The sequence below is a fragment of the Symsagittifera roscoffensis genome, chromosome 3 (assembly GCF_963678635.1).
Source record: "Symsagittifera roscoffensis chromosome 3, txSymRosc1.1, whole genome shotgun sequence".
NCBI lineage: Eukaryota > Metazoa > Xenacoelomorpha > Acoela > Convolutidae > Symsagittifera > Symsagittifera roscoffensis.
In genome coordinates, this window is record NC_087064.1 from 7190425 (window position 1) to 7209502 (window position 19078).

General features: G+C 34.1%; 2 protein-coding genes across 2 annotated transcripts in view; one reads left to right on the plus strand and one right to left on the minus strand.

Moving 5' to 3' along the window:
• Window positions 1–7266, plus strand: part of LOC134841546 (mucin-2-like) — a 48148-nt gene extending 40882 nt beyond the window's left edge. Inside the window, exon 7 of the mRNA XM_063857577.1 lies at window positions 7025–7266. Coding sequence (XP_063713647.1) covers window positions 7025–7212 — 188 coding nt within the window. The 3' untranslated portion in view covers window positions 7213–7266. The remainder of the gene's footprint in view (window positions 1–7024) is intronic.
• An 8169-nt stretch (window positions 7267–15435) lies between these two features.
• The window catches only part of LOC134841197 (E3 ubiquitin-protein ligase UBR2-like), a 48283-nt gene continuing 44640 nt past the window's right edge, over window positions 15436–19078 (minus strand). Inside the window, exons 21-23 of the mRNA XM_063857024.1 lie at window positions 17082–17268; window positions 16587–16804; window positions 15436–16188 (exon numbers count right to left, since the gene is read on the minus strand). Coding sequence (XP_063713094.1) covers window positions 16044–16188; window positions 16587–16804; window positions 17082–17268 — 550 coding nt within the window. The 3' untranslated portion in view covers window positions 15436–16043. The remainder of the gene's footprint in view (window positions 16189–16586; window positions 16805–17081; window positions 17269–19078) is intronic.

A 19078-nucleotide genomic window follows, 5' to 3' on the forward strand; every position in this document is an offset into this window, starting at 1 on the left:
TTCTGCTGTAAAATTTTAACAGAACGATTTCTGGTGTAAAAATATTTAGAAAAAACTATCTTAAGAAATTTGGATGAGGTAATGTCAATTTAACGCCTCTAGCTCCTCAAAAGAAGCCACTGCCCCCCCCCCCCGTAAATATTGGCTAATTTTTGTATACTAATTTTTGTTGTTTGATAAGCATTAGCTCAACCAGGGGCGGATTTAGGGGGGGGGGGGGGCGGACGCCCCCCCTCAGGGATTTGACCCCCTGCCGACCCAAAGGGTCCCCCCTTTGATACTTTTTCAGAAATCCATTTTTGGCCGACCGACCCTAAAATTTTTCTAAAGGCGCCTTCGGCGCCAATATATGCTATTTTTTAGGGGGAGCGCGCGCCAAAAAAACGCATTTTTTTTGTCAAAATTTTTCAAAAAGTGCCCAAAAACGGCTTTTTTGACTCTTTTTTTCAAAAACTTGCCTGCGGTGCAGAAAATTTAGCCAACCAAAATAGGGGCAAAACAGTGCTTTGGGAGAGCGAAAAATAAAAATCAATTTGGTCGACCTAAAAAAAAAAAAAAAAAAAGGTCGTCAAAATTTTGGAAAATTTTTTGAAAATCCGCCCCCCCCTCGAGAAAATCCTAGATCCGCCCCTGAGCTCAACGATTAGCTCATACATTTATGTGTGTTGCGACGTTCCCAAAAATGCGGATAGTTTGTGCTCGCGGTAGTTTTTTTTTTCCAGACAAATGCGACTTTTTAACTAGTATGTTTTGGCAAAATTTTGTAACAGTCTCTACGGTACGGATGCTCAGGGCATTTCACCAAATTCTGTTGAGCTTTTATCGTTTCAGTTTGAGATAGTGTTGACGACTATAGTTTGGCGCACAGAAAATTTGGCCAAAAACAATCCAGTCAATTTAAAATTCATATAGTTCAGCCAAAAAGACACACATGCCAGACAGTGTAGATTTAAAGGGTTATATTCCAAAACTGAGGAGAAAGAGTAACTTTTGGTGTAATATCACTGTTGTGCGTCGAAAACCAACTTTACTTTCCATGGAGTACTGCCATCTGTTGTCACGCTCCAAACATGTTATGAATTTTAGGAAGTAACTCTATATTTTGTTGTAATTTCCATATATTCTAAAAAATTATTTTAAGCTAATGAAAATGTGGCCGCCAGAGTTGAATTTCTGAAAATCGAAATGGGGGGGGGGGATTGTTAAAAAGATCCGTGATTTTTTGTTCAGACCAAAATCCAATATAAGATTTGCTGAGTGCTGGGATTGATCCTGGGATCTGAAGGTCAAGAATTTACTCACCTTGCTCGACGATCGCTCTAATTACACTGATCGATTAAAATGGTGATGTTGAAATTTTATATAATTGTGCGAAATTGATTGGAGGCAAGCTGACTGGCCATATTAATTCGAAATACGACTCAAATATTGTTCATAAAATTTGGGTACTACTATGATAGAGTGGTCCCTTGAAAATAACCAGGTCTCTTGAGAATAAGACACCTAGCCCGGGTTGACCAAAAATGGTAGTCATGTAATTTTCATTATGGAAAAATGATAATCATACACTTTTCATACAATTCCATAAGTACAGAAAATTGCACGAACGGTCAATGATTAGTGATTTTTCGTTGTGTTCGTAACCGACAACAAATGGTATAAGCGATGGTTACTCAAACGTAGTAGCCAAAGGTTTGGCCATCTCGCATTAAGAATGCATTGGAAACAGCCTGGAGGCATACAAAAACATGCCACGCGAAAGTAGTAGCCAAAGGTTTGGCCATCTCGCTTTATGAATGCATTGAAAACAGTCTCACACAAATAACATAAGGAAGAATCAAACTTTTAAATTTTGGCAAAAATTTTCCAAGATGTTTATTTCTAAAATTTGAATTTTTAAATTACCAGATAATGATCAAGGCATACAAAAACATGCCACGCAAAAGAAACAGGAATCTCAAGCTTTTTTGAAAAAGGTTAGTAGGAGAAAACCATAAAACCAATAAAAAATGTGTGTTGCGACGTTCCCAAAAATGCGGAATGTTTGTGCTCGCGGTAGTTTTTTTCCCAGACAAATGCGACTTTTTAACTAGTATGTTTTGGCAAAATTTTGTAACAGTCTCTATGGTACGTATGCTCAGGGCATTTCACCAAATTCTGTTGAGCTTTTATCGTTTCAGTTTGAGATAGTGTTGACGACTATAGTTTGGGGCACAGAAAATTTGGCCAAAAACAATCCGGTCAATTTAAAATTCATATAGTTCAGCCAAAAAACACACATGCCAGTCAGTGTAGATTCAAAGGGTTATATTCAAAAACTGAGGAGAAAGAGTAGCTTTTGGTGTAATATCACTGTTGTGCGTCGAAAACCGACTTTACTTTCTATGGAGTACTGCTATCTGTTGTCACGCTCCAAACATGTTATGAATTTTAGGAAGTAACTCTATATTTTGTTGTAATTTCTATAATTTCTAAAAAATTGTTTTAAGCTATTGAAAACGTGGCCTCCAGAATTGAATTTCTGAAAATCGAAATGGGGGGGGGGGATTGTTAACAAGATCCGTGATTTTTTGTTCAGACCAAAATCCAATATAAGACTTGCTGAGTGCTGGGATTGATCCTGGGATCTGAAGGTCAAGAATTTACTCACCTTGCTCGACGATCGCTCTAATTGCACTGATCGATTAAAATGGTGATGTTGAAATTGTATATAATTGTGCGAAATTGATTGGAGGCAAGCTGACTGGCCATATTAATTCGAAATACGACTCAAATATTGTTCATAAAAATTGGGTACTACTATGATAGAGTGGTCCAATGAAAATAACCAGGTCTCTTGAGAATAAGACACCTAGCCCGGGTTGACCAAAAATGGTAGTCATGTAATTTTCATTATGGAAAAATGATAATCATACACTTTTCATACAATTCCATAAGTACAGAAAATTGCACGAACGGTCAATGATTAGTGATTTTTCGTTGTGTTCGTAACCGACCACAAATGATATAAGCGATGTTTACTCAAACGTAGTAGCCAAAGGTTTGGCCATCTCGCATTAAGAATGCATTGGAAACAGCCTGGAGGCATACAAAAACATGCCACGCGAAAGTAGTAGCCAAAGGTTTGGCCATCTCGCTTTATGAATGCATTGAAAACAGTCTCACACAAATAACATAAGGAAGAATCAAACTTTTAAATTTTGGCAAAAATTTTCCAAGATGTTTATTTCTAAAATTTGAATTTTTAAATTACCAGATAATGATCAAGGCATACAAAAACATGCCACGCAAAAGAAACAGGAATCTCAAGCTTTTTTGAAAAAGGTTAGTAGGAGAAAACCATAAAACCAATAAAAAATGTGTGTTGCGACGTTCCCAAAAATGCGGAATGTTTGTGCTCGCGGTAGTTTTTTTTCCCAGACAAATGCGACTTTTTAACTAGTATGTTTTGGCAAAATTTTGTAACAGTCTCTATGGTACGTATGCTCAGGGCATTTCACCAAATTCTGTTGAGCTTTTATCGTTTCAGTTTGAGATAGTGTTGACGACTATAGTTTGGCGCACAGAAAATTTGGCCAAAAACAATCCGGTCAATTTAAAATTCATATAGTTCAGCCAAAAAAACACACATGCCAGTCAGTGTAGATTCAAAGGGTTATATTTAAAAACTGAGGAGAAAGAGTAACTTTTGGTGTAATATCACTGTTGTGCGTCGAAAACCGACTTTACTTTCTATGGAGTACTGCTATCTGTTGTCACGCTCCAAACATGTTATGAATTTTAGCAAGTAACTCTATATTTTGTTGTAATTTCTATAATTTCTAAAAAACTGTTTTAAGCTATTGAAAACGTGGCCTCCAGAATTGAATTTCTGAAAATCGAAATGGGGGGGATTGTTAACAAGATCCGTGATTTTTTGTTCAGACCAAAATCCAATATAAGATTTGCTGAGTGCTGGGATTGATCCTGGGATCTGAAGGTCAAGAATTTACTCACCTTGCTCGACGATCTCTCTAATTACACTGATCGATTAAAATGGTGATGTTGAAATTTTATATAATTGTGCGAAATTGATTGGAGGCAAGCTGACTGGCCATATTAATTCGAAATACGACTCAAATATTGTTCATAAAATTTGGGTACTACTATGATAGAGTGGTCCCTTGAAAATAACCAGGTCTCTTGAGAATAAGACACCTAGCCCGGGTTGACCAAAAATGGTAGTCATGTAATTTTCATTATGGAAAAATGATAATCATACACTTTTCATACAATTCCATAAGTACAGAAAATTGCACGAACGGTCAATGATTAGTGATTTTTCGTTGTGTTCGTAACCGACAACAAATGATATAAGCGATGGTTACTCAAACGTAGTAGCCAAAGGTTTGGCCATCTCGCATTAAGAATGCATTGGAAACAGCCTGGAGGCATACAAAAACATGCCACGCGAAAGTAGTAGCCAAAGGTTTGGCCCTTTCGCTTTATGAATGCATTGAAAACAGTCTCACGCAAATAACATAAGGAAGAATCAAACTTTTAAATTTTGGCAAAAATTTTCCAAGATGTTTATTTCTAAAATTTGAATTTTTAAATTACCAGATAATGATCAAGGCATACAAAAACATGCCACGCAAAAGAAACAGGAATCTCAAGCTTTTTTGAAAAAAGTTAGTAGGAGAAAACCATAAAACCAATAAAAAAGGTGTGTTGCGACGTTCCCAAAAATGCGGAATGTTTGTGCTCGCGGTAGTTTTTTTTCCCAGACAAATGCGACTTTTTAACTAGTATGTTTTGGCAAAATTTTGTAACAGTCTCTATGGTACGTATGCTCAGGGCATTTCACCAAATTCTGTTGAGCTTTTATCGTTTCAGTTTGAGATAGTGTTGACGACTATAGTTGGGCGCACAGAAAATTTGGCCAAAAACAATCCGGTCAATTTAAAATTCATATAGTTCAGCCAAAAAAACACACATGCCAGTCAGTGTAGATTCAAAGGGTTATATTCAAAAACTGAGGAGAAAGAGTAGCTTTTGGTGTAATATCACTGTTGTGCGTCGAAAACCGACTTTACTTTCTATGGAGTACTGCTATCTGTTGTCACGCTCCAAACATGTTATGAATTTTAGGAAGTAACTCTATATTTTGTTGTAATATCTATAATTTCTAAAAAATTGTTTTAAGCTATTGAAAACGTGGCCTCCAGAATTGAATTTCTGAAAATCGAAATGGGGGGGATTGTTAACAAGATCCGTGATTTTTTGTTCAGACCAAAATCCAATATAAGATTTGCTGAGTGCTGGGATTGATCCTGGGATCTGAAGGTCAAGAATTTACTCACCTTGCTCGACGATCGCTCTAATTGCACTGATCGATTAAAATGGTGATGTTGAAATTGTATATAATTGTGCGAAATTGATTGGAGGCAAGCTGACTGGCCATATTAATTCGAAATACGACTCAAATATTGTTCATAAAAATTGGGTACTACTATGATAGAGTGGTCCAATGAAAATAACCAGGTCTCTTGAGAATAAGACACCTAGCCCGGGTTGACCAAAAAGTGTAGTCATGTAATTTTCATTATGGAAAAATGATAATCATACACTTTTCATACAATTCCATAAGTACAGAAAATTGCACGAACGGTCAATGATTAGTGATTTTTCGTTGTGTTCGTAACCGACCACAAATGATATAAGCGATGTTTACTCAAACGTAGTAGCCAAAGGTTTGGCCATCTCTTATTAAGAATGAATTGGAAACAGCCTGGGGGCATACAAAAACAAGTTGAAATTGTATCACACAAATAACATAAGGAAGAATCAAACTTTTAAATTTTGGCAAGATGTTTATTTCTAAAAGTTGAATTTTTAAATTACCAGATATTGATCAAGGCATACAAAAACATGCCACGCAAAAGAAAGAGGAATCTTAAGCTTTTTTGAAAAAGGTTAGTAGGAGAAAACGAAAAAAAAATCAATATTAGTATATCCAGGACTACGTTAAACACACAAAAAAAAATTAAATTTTGCATGCAAATTTTTTTTTTCAAAAATTGTTTGTTTGAGTACGAAAATTAATTTGCGGTTGAAAAAAAAACACAAAAAAATTTTCGGCAGCAATTTCAAAAATACTTGCTTTTTTTTTAGTACGATACACCGAATTTTAAGCCAGAACAAGAGAAAAGTTCTTCGAAAATTCGATGACACCATTTTGCCAAAATGTATGAAATTTGTATGATTAGTATTTTTTCATAGATTTAGTTTATGGAATTGTATGACTAGCATTTGTGGTCTATGGAGGTCAACCCGGTAGAGCTCTCAAATCTATTAATAATTATAATTGCGCCTTTCAGAAAGATGTCGCAGTATATTTTCAATTAAATTTCATGGTTTGTTACCTCTTAAAACCTCCCCCTCACCATTTTAAGGTTGAAAATAAAAAAGCGCCAATAATAGGTTTTGATGACAAATAATTCAACCCAATTATATGGTTGTTAAACCGTAAAATAAAGTAAAGCGAGCAAATTTCAATATATTAGCAATAGTGATTACAATTTTCAATCAGAAAAGTTTCTGGCTGAACATATTTTGCAAGATTTTTGAAATGAATAATTTATACACAAATTAGTTTTCAAACTTATAACGAGAATGATGAGAAATGCATGCGGGACCTGTCTATCATAGTTGCTTTTTCGAGGGACCACTCTATCATAGTAGTACCAAACTTTGATATTATTAGCTCAAAACTCATAATTTGACGATTTCTTATATCGAAAACTTTTTGAGACCAATTAAAGGGCAGTCGGGCTTTGCCCTAATATAAGAGCAGTCTGTCAAGGTAGTATTAAATATAAATATTAAATATAGTCATTAAATATAATCTTTGCAATGTCAGGGTAGTTTTTTCAACGTCTGGGAATAAGATAAAATTAGTTTTTGTCGTGCTATTTTATTTTTTCAAATACTTAGCTTCTATATTCGTAATATATAAACTTAAACTTGAGCATGCGTTGTTTAGTTAGCGAAGTATCTGGAAATAAGGACACAATTTTCAGCCCAGGAGTTCAGATAAATCGCAGTTCACTGGACTATGATGACTACCATGTCAACAGCCGGCATGCACTTCGCCCACGTCTAATTTCTCTCACTCTAACTAGCTTAAAACTATTCGCTGCAGTCAATCAACTAAATAGTAAACCTAATTGAAATGGTGCTTTTTTATTATGAATTGTATGACTGATACACTATTTAAAATTTGATTTCAGGGCTAAGACTGAATTCATTTAATATTACTAAATTTGAAATGCAGTTGTTTGTAGTTTAAAAATCTATAGTTTATTTAAAACCCTATGATAATAAACATTTACAAAGAATTATCGATTGATCAAAACAAGCATTTGGATTATCCTTATTTTCATGTAAAATTTCTTGTAGAAAAGCGGCTGATACCTTTTTCACTTCTCATGTAAACATAGCCAACAGACAGTTGGAAAAGAGTTAATTAACACAGTAAATCAAAAAAGTACTGACTTGTTATTTGATAAAATCTCAACTTTCGAATTTCCAAAAAACAAATAGGTGGCCTTGAAGTTTTTTGAATTTCTAGAACAACTTATGATTGAATTTATTGTTTCGCAAGGAAATCTGATTGTTAAATTCCTTTTCCAAAATTAGAAGTCGATGTGGACAAAATTGAGTGAACAAAGTTAAGGAAAAATTCACGATTTGAGTCTCTAAAATGTCTGTTTTCAATGTTAATTTTAGACATTTTCTTCGAAATTCAGTAAAACTTAGACTAAGAGCAAATGATCAGAGCTACCCTCTATGAAACTATCAAAATTTGTTTTCAAAAGTTTACCAATGAAATCCGAGTCTGAAAATGCCAGTTTTCCTCACTGATTCTTCTCAATTTCTCGGTGAGAATGTTTGACGCCGCATGAACATCTTTTTACTATGCTTATTCGAGAAAGAATTCACTACGAAGCAAAATTTAGTACAATTGAAAAAAATTGGCATTTTCAGACCCGGATTACATTGAGTCTTTGAAATCAAACTTTGATAATTTCAGAGGGTAGCTCTAATCATTTGTTTTTAAACTGTGTAAAAATGTTACTGAGCTTCGAAGGAAACGTTGTCCAAACTAGACATTGAAATCAAGTATTTAGAGAGTAAAATCCTGAATTTGCGTTTATTTTTATCAATTAGTGTAAATCGATAGCAGTATTCTTCGGATTCATTTGGCAAAAACAAATGTGTTTCTTCACAGCAACCGGTCATAACAACTTATTGAAAATGAAAACTTTTGTATGTATTTTTCATAATCAAATTTGAAAAATTAGAGTTGCCCAACAAAAAGTTTTCACAAATTTTTTTATAGCAGCCAAGTTTTTGACATTAATTTTGCACAATAAGCAATTTCGCATTCGCTTAGCATTACGAGGCCAAATTGTGCATTGGACCGATGCGCAATTTTGTGTCTGTACGTACCTGGATTCCAGAGACAATTCTTTATACAAATTCCAAAAAGTAAGTGGGTTCTACTCAAGGGTGGATCAAAGAAAAGCAGAAATGTTGCGGACTCCGCGACAAAAAAATGGATCAAAGAAAAATAGCAATATTGCGGAATCCGAGACAAATCTGATTTTGGTCTCTTGCGGAATCCGCCTACAATACACAGTTCAATCTAATAAAGATATGATAAAAATTGCACAATATTGTTTTTATCACATATGATACGCATATCAGTTTGTTAAAATTTTCTTTAGTTTTCTTATCGGACTTAGCCCAAAAAATGAGGACAAAAACGTATTGCAATTCGACAAAATAAACATGTTTGAAAAATTTAACGTTTTCAGGAGACTGAAAACTGAAAAAGTCAATTTACAAATGAAGAAAGCAATTTTCCGAGATAAACACAAATCCCGTTGTTTGGGCAAGGATATTCACTCTAGTCTATCAATTAGGCAAAACTGAGGTTGCTTTGCCCAATGTTTAGAAAGAGATCAAATTATCTCTATTCAAAAAACTGAAACACACTTCGAATTGAATAATTTTCAATCCAAGACTTTATTTTCAAATATTACAAAATTTTAGAAAAATACCATTCGGCTAAATAAGTGTTTTTTTTTCACACAAAAAATACCCAAATTAGCCGTTGCACTACACAAATTCTGCATCAAACGCAGCACAGTTGAAGCGTTGAATATGATCGTAGTTTATTAACTAAATCTTAGAAATTTTCTTGAAAGTTCATTGCTTGTTGATCTTTAAACAGATTTCAAGAACGTTTCTATAAAGTAGCTAGTCACAAGGAAAAAATGAACTAAAAACGGATTACTTAATTTCCGAAACAAATTGAAAAAAAAACTCTCAACGCAATCATGAAACAAAAAAGTAGAATTAAATAAAAAAAATTCAGACTTAAACTTAAATCAGGAGGAAGCATCACCCAATCTCAAACAAAACCCATTCTCAAACACAAAAGGAAACAGCAAAAAAACAATAAAAAAAATGACTACACAAAATCAAAAACTTGAAACCAGGGGTCATTTTTTCAATTTGTTATTTTGAATTAGACAAAAAAGTGATCGAGGAAATACTGACTTCAATTAAGGATACACTGACTTCTACTGTCGATCAATCTAAGACAGTTCTGCATGAATTACGGGATCTCTACATATCTGGATACTTCAACGAATACTCAAATTTTTTCGGAAATCAAGTATCCAATTGTTTTTAGCTTGTTTCCTTGTGCCTGCTCAATGGGAAATTCACTGTTTTTGGGGTTCTTCTAATAAAAGATTTTTTTCTCAAGTTAAAAAAAGTTTGTATGTTCTTGGCAAATTGTTCATTTTTTGAAAAAGAATATTGTTCTTACTTTTGGAATAAAGCGGAATATTCAAGCTTGCTGTGATTTTCTTATTCAATCAGTTTTCATCGCCTTAATTAAACATTCGTGACAGATTTTTTTATAACATATGCAAGAAATTGTTGTCCTGAGCTCAATGAAAACAAATTTTACCTGTGATCATTTTTCGCAAACTGAGTTTAAAAATTGCTAACGCGCGATTTGATACGTTGATATAACATGCTAAAATGGTAAATAAAATTGGTCTTATTTTTTTTGGTCTAATGCGGCCTTAATGCTCAAATAATTGCCTTTGTAAATGAAAACATAGTCAATCGAAGATTTTAAAAAAGTAATGAAAGCAATTAAACAAAAAATAAAACACTGACTTTGAAAAAACTTTCCAAACTTCAACGAGAAAATAGCTGCCCTTTGAGCTCTTTTGAATTTTTACATTGATTTTTGATTGGTGCTTTTTTTTGATGACAATAACCTAATATGAGAAAAATTACACAATTACGAATACGTAATATTGAATTCAAATTTGATGAACTTGATGGCAACCAATTCAATTCTACTGCAATTTTATGGTATTACAGCAATAATTAACACTTTTTCCTGTAGAATTTAATGTAATTCATTGCTTTTTGTTCAAAAACAACAATAAAAAAATTATATTTTGAATTCGATTTTTTTTCAATTTTTCAAAATTTTAAGATATAAAACATAGCCAATCGAAGATTGGAAACGAGTAATGAAAGCAAGTAAACATAAAAAACAGTGATTTGTTCCTCAATTTCCAAATTTAAAAAATAGGCGGCCTTTGATTTTCTGAATAATTTATGATTTGTGCTTTTTCGATAGCAATCAAGAAAACTGGATCAATAGCTGAAGTTTCTATTCCGCTGAAAGTCTAAAAACTAATTTCTACTTTCGAGACTAGAAATCCATCCCGTTTTTTCACGCCATTTCCACGTTCGTATTTGGGGAGGGCTATTTACGTCACTCTCAGTAGATGAAGTTCAACTGAGGTCAAAAAGTGCTTTTATACCCAAGTGCATCAATTTTTTGAATTTTTCCAGAGAAAAAAAAACAAAAAAAATCAGCAATACAGGAGTTTCACTACGTTTATTACTCTTAAAAAATTCATTTTTCAATTTTTGTGACCATTATTAAAGCAAAATATAATTAGTGGCTGTTAGCTGCGGTTGCAACATTCAGTAACTCGTCCTGATATATGACCAGTCTTGTTTTTTTCTCAAAATTTTTTGATGTGTAATATAAAATTGCAACGCTAGTTTTGAGCAGAAAAAGTCCTCAAAAACCCATTGTCGCCACACATCTTGATGCAGCCGTATGTCAAATTTTTGTTCCTTTTCTATCAAAGCCACAGTCTCTAGTTCATTTTTGCTATGGGTGCCTTTTGCTTCTAGTTCTCGGCACTTTTGAAAATTTAATTTGTACTGAACCATAGTGATTGCGCATGAACCAGGAGATCGTTAGTTTGCTCACCAAATTTTGAGCGTTCATGCAGCCTCCAAGGTTATTGAAAGAAATAATGCGTCTTGCATATAGGTTATTAATTTAGACTGAATACCCGCCTGGCCTTTCTGACCTTGAGAAATCAAGGGACCGGGTTTTCAGACAACTGTCGATACTTTAACTGGCTACTTTTTAGCAAAGTTTTGAAACTTTTCACGGGATCTGAAAACACTGAAGCCTTGCTCAAATTCACAAAGATAATTTATCTGATCAATTTTCATAAAATTATTGTTATTTGAGAACTTATGACAATTAACGCGCGATAACTTCGAGCCTTTAAGGCGTGAGAGGCGATTTATTCCGGTTAGAAATTGCTCTAAATTACATCTTTCTGTACTTAAATAGCGTGTTGGTAAAAAATTTTCATCTGAAACAAAATCAAATGAGATTATCAAAAACCATTCGGGAGCATCCGAACTGGTCTTTCACTTATTCCGCCCAATATATTTTTTTAAATTTGCGAAGTCTTTGTATGAATGGTTTCAAAATAGACATAACAACAACTTCATTCCTCGGTTTTTGCTTGCTGTGATTTTCTTATTCAATCAGTTTTCGGCGCCTCAATTAAACATTCGTGACAGATTTTTTTATAACATATGCAAGAAATTGTTGTCCTGAGCTCAATAAAAACAAATTTTACCTGTGATCATTTTTCGCAAACTGAGTTTGAAAATTGCTAACGCGCGATTTGATACGTTGATATAACATGCTAAAATGGTAAATATAATTGGTCTTATTTTTTTGGTCTAATGCGGTCTTCATGCTCAAATAATTGCCTTTCTAAATGAAAACATAGCCAATCGAAGATTTTAAAAAAGTAATGAAAGCAATTAAACAAAAAATGAAACACTGACTTTGAAAAAACTTTCCAAACTTCAACGAGAAAATAGCTGCCCTTTGAGCTCTTTTGAATTTTTAGATTGATTTTTGATTGGTGCTTTTTTTTATGACAATAACCTAATATGAGAAAAATTACACAATTACGAATACGTAATATTGAATTCAAATTTGATGAACTTGATGGCAACCAATTCAATTCTACTGCAATTTTATGGTATTTCAGCAATAATTAACCCTTTTTCCTGTAGAATTTAATGTAACTCATTGCTTTTTGTTCAAAAACAACGGGAAAAAATTTTTTATTTTGAATTCGATTTTGTTTTTCAATTTTTTAAAATTTTAAACTATAAACCATAGCCAATCGAAAATTGGAAAGGAGTAATGAAAGCAAGTAAACATAAAAAACAGTGATTTGTGTTAAAAACTTCAATTTCCGACTTTAAAAAATATGCGCCCATTGATTTTTTTGAATAATTTATGATTTGTGCTTTTCTGATAGCATTAAATCAAGAAAACTGGATCAATAGCTGAAGTTTTTATTCCGCTGAAAATCTAAAAACTAAAATCTGCTTTCGAGACTAGAAATCCATCCCGTTTTTTCACGCCATTTCCACGTTCGTATTTGGGAGGATTATTTACGTCACTCTCAGCAGATGAAGTTCAACTGAGGTCAAAAAGTGCTTATATACCCAAGTGCATCAATTTTTTGACTTTTTCCAGAGAAAAAAAACAAAAAAAATCAGCAATACAGGAATTTCACTACGTTCATTACTCTTAAAAAATTCATTTTTCAATTTTTGTGTCCATTATTAACATTATTAAAGAAAATATAATTAGTGGCTGTTAGCTGCGGTTGCAACATTCAGGAACTCGTCCTGATATATGACCAGTCTTGTTTTTTTCTCAAAATTTTTTGATGTGTAATATAAAATTGCAACGCTAGTACTGGGCAGAAAAAGTCCTCAAAAACCCATTGTCGCCACACATCTTGATGCAGCATGGCCTTTCTGACCATGAGAAATCAAGCGACCGGGTTTTCAGACAACTTTCGATACTTTAACTGGTTACTTTTTAGCAAAGTTTCGAAACTTTTCACGTGATCTGAAAACACTGAAGCCTAGCTCAAATTCACAAAGATAATTTATCTGATCAGTTTTCATAAAATTATTGTTATTTGAGAACTTATGACAAATAACGCGCGATAACTTCGAGCCTTTAAGGCGATTTATTCCGGTTAGAAATTGCTCTAAATTACATCTTTCTGTACTTAAATAGCGTGTTGGTAAAAAAATTTCATCTGAAACAAAATCAAATGAGATTATCAAAAACCATTCGGGAGCATCCGAACTGGTCTTTCACTTATTCCGCCCAATATATTTTTTTAAATTTGCGAAGTCTTTGTATAAATGGTTTCAAAATAGACATCATAACAACTTCAATTCTCGGTTTTTGCTGCGGTCAAGTTGTTCTGTGAAGCGATGTTGTTTGATCACATTGCCAATTTGAAGCAGTATTAGAATAGCTTTCCCGAAGAACGAAATTATATCATGCTGTAGTAGGCATGTAGTGTAAGTGTGAACAAAACGGCATTTTTACATGCAAATGGAAGTATGAACAAATTTTAGGCAACTTCAAATCGTAGTTTAACGCCGGGGGGGGGGGGGGGGGGGAGTAAAATTATTTGTCCAAATTTTCGGATCGCCTATGTTGGCATTACAAAACCGTAGACGTTCCATTAGATACTTTTAGGCTCAACTCGTTTTTTATAATCACGACCTTTACAAACGATTATGAGTGCATATTTAAAAAAAAACACTCTTATACAAGACAGTCCAAAAACATCTGAATTTTTTTCAGTTTTTTATTGAGGCTCTAACAGAGTTCATTAGCGCTTTGAAATATCAAACATGAGCGTAAGTTAAGACAAAAAATCAAATAATAAATCATATGAACATCAAAGGGGTCAAAGTATAATGAATAATGAGTTACACTCAACCCTTAAGAGTTCAAAGGATCAAATCCCAGCGGCGCAAAAAACTTTTGTATAAAAATGCGCTCAACCTTAGAGAGTTGGCTGATGGAAATGTAAAATCAACTACTAGTTTGTGTACATTATTTTACCGGTTTAAAACAGGTTCTAGCTCAATTTTGAATAATCGAGGAAAATAAATGAACTTGGCAAAGTTTTTACTGCTTAGCAATGCTAACCAAATTCAAAACTTAAAACAAAACAACAAGTTTATATCTCAAATTTTTAATTCGCTTTTCAAAAACCGAATGATATTATTGGTTGGTATGATCTTATCATAATAATTGAAACTTCGTTTTTGACGTTTTTGGGTTTAGTCACTTTTTGCCTAAACAAATTTCAATTTTCTTTTGTTCATCCTTGAACTTCTGAATGAGTTTCGTGAGGGAAGGGTGCTTTCTGTTGACTGGATTTACCAAATTGTGGTTCAACCCTTCTACAGCGTTTATGGTGCGGGTAAAATTATTTGTACTTTTTGATGGCAGCTCTATTGTTATGTCAAACCTGGGTTACTCTTGCCCTTGAGAAGTAAATTTACAAATATATCTCAAAGCAGGAGGAACGCCTTCCATGGGCAAAACCGTCGTTGAGAAAAGCATTCGAATAAACTAACGAAACTTAAGATCTGTATTATGAAAATTTGTGTTGCCTGACGATTGAACGTGTCGCCAGACGGTTTGACTCGTATGAAATAAAAACTGAATAAAAGCACACTAAGGTGTAGCTGTTGAATTCCAAACCCATTTCGCATTAGCAGTAACGCATTTCGGTTACTTAAATAATATAATATTAAAGAGGAGATATAACTTTGCTTCCTTTTTGTTGGAAAGCCGAGCGTAAACAAGAAGTATACGGCATCTTTCAACTGAAGCCTGCAATAGATTTGTTGAAAGAAAATTGGAGCTGCCGAAAACGCTCCATCTTTCAAAAACCATAATACTCATCATCCAAGAGAATTATGCAGATCAGCTTATGGAACAATTGTCACATCCATCAATTCGGACTGTTTTGCGGACAGTTTTTGAGACTGTTTTAAAATGTTTCGTTTTTGGATTTTGATATGATTTGTCGGACTAATTTGTGGTGGACTTTTTTGTACAGACACGTTGACTATTCTATGTTTATTTGATATTACAGAAGCTCAGTGTCCTTTCCGAAAGAGAACAAACTATCGCGTCTGATGTTTTACATTTAAAAAATATTTTATTTATTTGAAATTCTTGTCAATCAGAGTAAGTTCCCAAATTAGAATTAATTTTACAAAGCCAAGTTATTTAACCGGTAGTAGTTGCAAAGCAGCAAGAGTTAGTTCAGTTTTCGACACTATGAAAAGAAACTCTAAATAAAGTATGCATCAATCCTGTCATGGTCAAATAGGCATTAATAAAAAAGCACCTTTTGTATTTACTATGCTATAAATTCAAATGTGACTTCTATATGATTTCGGGTACATTCACACGTCAAAATCTTATGGCAAACTTTTGCCACCAAAAATGAAATCTTAAGCAGGCTATACTAAAACGAACAACTAATTTCCAATTTGGTGCAGTTTTCTACAGCTTCACGGTCACAGGGCGAAAAAAGTTTTCCACAGATCTTTCCCATTAGTAGATGCCTAAATTTGTTCACTACTTTAAAAAAAATAAATTTCTAAACCAACCGAGAGGCTGCTATGTTTGAACTAAGAGTCTGGTAATACATATGGATGCTCAGTTATCTCTCGGCTCTTTCATCATTAGGTGGTTTATGGAGGCAGAATTGATCGACTCACTGACTGGATTACATCTCGTTCCAGTCGAACACTTGCAGTCTGGCATTCGCCTTGCTCAGCTGCCGACTGACTGTTTCGGCGATGCTCTGCGAGTACCAGATGCGCTTTAGGTTGTTCAACATCTCCTCGTTCAAAAAGAGCGGATTGCCACGTCTAAACGTACAATTTAGCCACCCGTCTAATTCTGCTTCCTTTTCAATAAAACTGCACGTCAATAGTAAAACTCGATACAAATGTGCTTGTGAAAGCAAAGAAAACGGAACCCACCATTTTTGAGTATTGTTTAAACCCGTGATGTGAAAATGCACAGTGTTCTCGCAAATCTACAATTTCCTAAAGGTCTTAACTAAATAGACTTTTGAAACAGGCCATGTTGATTTTCTGGGCTATTCAAAAACACTAAAACAGATCTTATGTCAAAAAATTCAAAAAAACTCTGTATTGTAAGTTTAAAAACTGTTCTGAATCACCTGAAAACAGACAATTCAAGGTAATCAAACATCTATAGCACTTTTTAAATGGAAGACAACTGTCAGCGAGTAATTTCTTACTTGAGGCTGGAATCAGTTTCGCCGTATTCGTCCACGTAAGGCGCCCCATAGAAACATCCCTTTCCACCCGCACTGATGAACATAATCCTGCACTCGAGGGGTCTGAGGAAAAGGCCAGAAGCACGAGTGCATTTCTCCACATGCTGCATGCACGCCCCTTTCACCTGGTTTGTCTCTGGCTCTTCAATCTGGCAGCACAACGAGCCAGAACAGATCACCTGCAACAAATAGCATTTCCCCTTTTGTTCGACTAGTAGAGGTAGAGTTGGAAAAAAATCAGATTTATTTGTAAAAATCAGATTATTTCGATTATAATCACTGATTTTGTTTATTATCAAGATGTTTTGACTTTTTTGTTTGGTCTAAAAATGAGTGTACAGTGTAAAAAATGAGCCTATAAATTCCTATTGCAATTTGCAAAAACTTGACTTACTGTGCTGCCGTATTTTGATTTCGTAATTGTATTTCAAGTCCAGATAAATATATTGAGTTTACCTCTCGGCAGACCATACAGATAGCTGGACATCGCATCGTGTTTCCAGTGGATGGACACAGTTTGATGGGCTGGTTGATCAGTTGGACATAGTCGTGTGGTAGTTCAATCAGTTGGATAGGTTCCAGTGGGTAGCTCACATTCACGTGTGAATTGAGGGCCAGATCACATCGCATAGAATCACACATTCTGAAAAACAATATAAGCAAATATATCATCAAAAACAATCATCGCTGACCAAGCAGAAATTTACAGAACAAATAACATCACTGCCAAAAATATCCATCTTCTAACTTTTTTGACAACCAAGACCAAAAATGACAGATTGTTGAGTATGATCACAAAATTTTAAAAAAAGGCCAACAGACTTGGAAAAGATTCAATAATTGCGAGGAAACGGAAAAAATTATACTGACTGTTTTTCAAATTTCGAATTTCAACTTGAACTTTCGAATTTCAAAGAAAACAATATAGCCATAAAGGCGCTATCAATCTCAAAAACTTTTACACGACCTGTACACTTTTGCTGTTCGATAGTTGAGGTTGCGTTCTTTTTAACAAAAAATCAAATTTGAGCGTGAACAAATTTTAAGACTTTTCCTGGAAAAAAAATCATCAAGACCTATATAAGAGTATCCAGTGCGTTCATGACTCTTAAATACCAGTAAATTATCAATAGACGAATATGCATCAAATATCATCAAACAACCATACCAAAAGCTAGGTCAAACTCTGATATGAAATATTTCCCTTATGTAAAAAAACGCACGCAAAAGGCTCTATTTATTACGTCTGAGTCACTAAGGATATCAAATAATCGAAGAAAACCAAGCTTGGAAAAAAGTTTGGAAGAAAATCGATAGCGGCTTTTGGTTGATAACTTTATTGCTGTATTTGTTTCTAATTAGCAAAAGCGTAACCTTTCTCTCACAATTGGTATTTTTAGTGAACCTTATATCACAACTGTACCAAAAGGCTTAAGCGGCATGCTAGTGATGGAATCAGAAGCCTTTAGAAACTTTAAATTTTAGTGAGGATTATAGGTCTACCAAAACACAATAAGGGGTCACAAATGTGGTTATGGTTCTACCAAGATTCCCTAAATTGATGGAATGTTCGCAGAAATTGGTACGAACGATAAGAAAACGAAAAATCATTTTTTTAACAATTGCAATTCTTTACCTTTGCATGAAAACTTCAGAGATGTTTTTAAAGCCAAAAACGCTACCAATTGGAAAACTAGCTGTGGAAGGATTGCATATTGAAAACTGTAAGGGTACAATTGAGATATGGTGTCCCAGAATACTGCAAGATACTTTATTGTAATCTATGGCGCTTTATTGTTCCGAACAGAGAAAATGGGGAGGACCTTTGTATTGAGGTGTTTGTGTTTTTGTTTTCCATGCAAAACTAAGTAACACAATTAATCATTGGAAGGGCTCGAGTGATATCAAAACAGAGTTTTGGTGATTTTTTGATTGTTTGTTTTTCCATGAAAAGACTTGAATTTGATTTTTCGCCGTGTCTTTTTTTGTTTGTATTTTTGAAAGTCACTTCAATTCCTTTGTTGAAAGGAAGAGAGACTCCACTATCAAACAACAAAAGTGTAAAAGTCTTTCGAACACGTGTAAAAACGTGTTCCCAGTGTCGAGAAAATCCGTTTTGTAATTTTTTGATTTATTCTAATTTTGAGCAAGTAGCGCGAGCGAGCAGGCTTGTAACTTATCAATTTACCTATCACTAAGTTTTACTCAAATCAAAGTATTTATCAAAAAATCTTCTAGCAACTTTTTCGGAAAAAATTCTAAGAACGAGCAAAAAAAAATCGCGAAAACTTCTAGAATGTTTTCGTATTAATATAATAATGTTTGTTTTGGAGATGTTGAACCACGAGTGGAAATCATTGACGAATGAGTCCATGCCTTCACTTGATGAACTGCGCCCAACGGAAAAGAAAACAGTCAACCCTGAACTCTGGAAGAGATCGGACAAGATAACA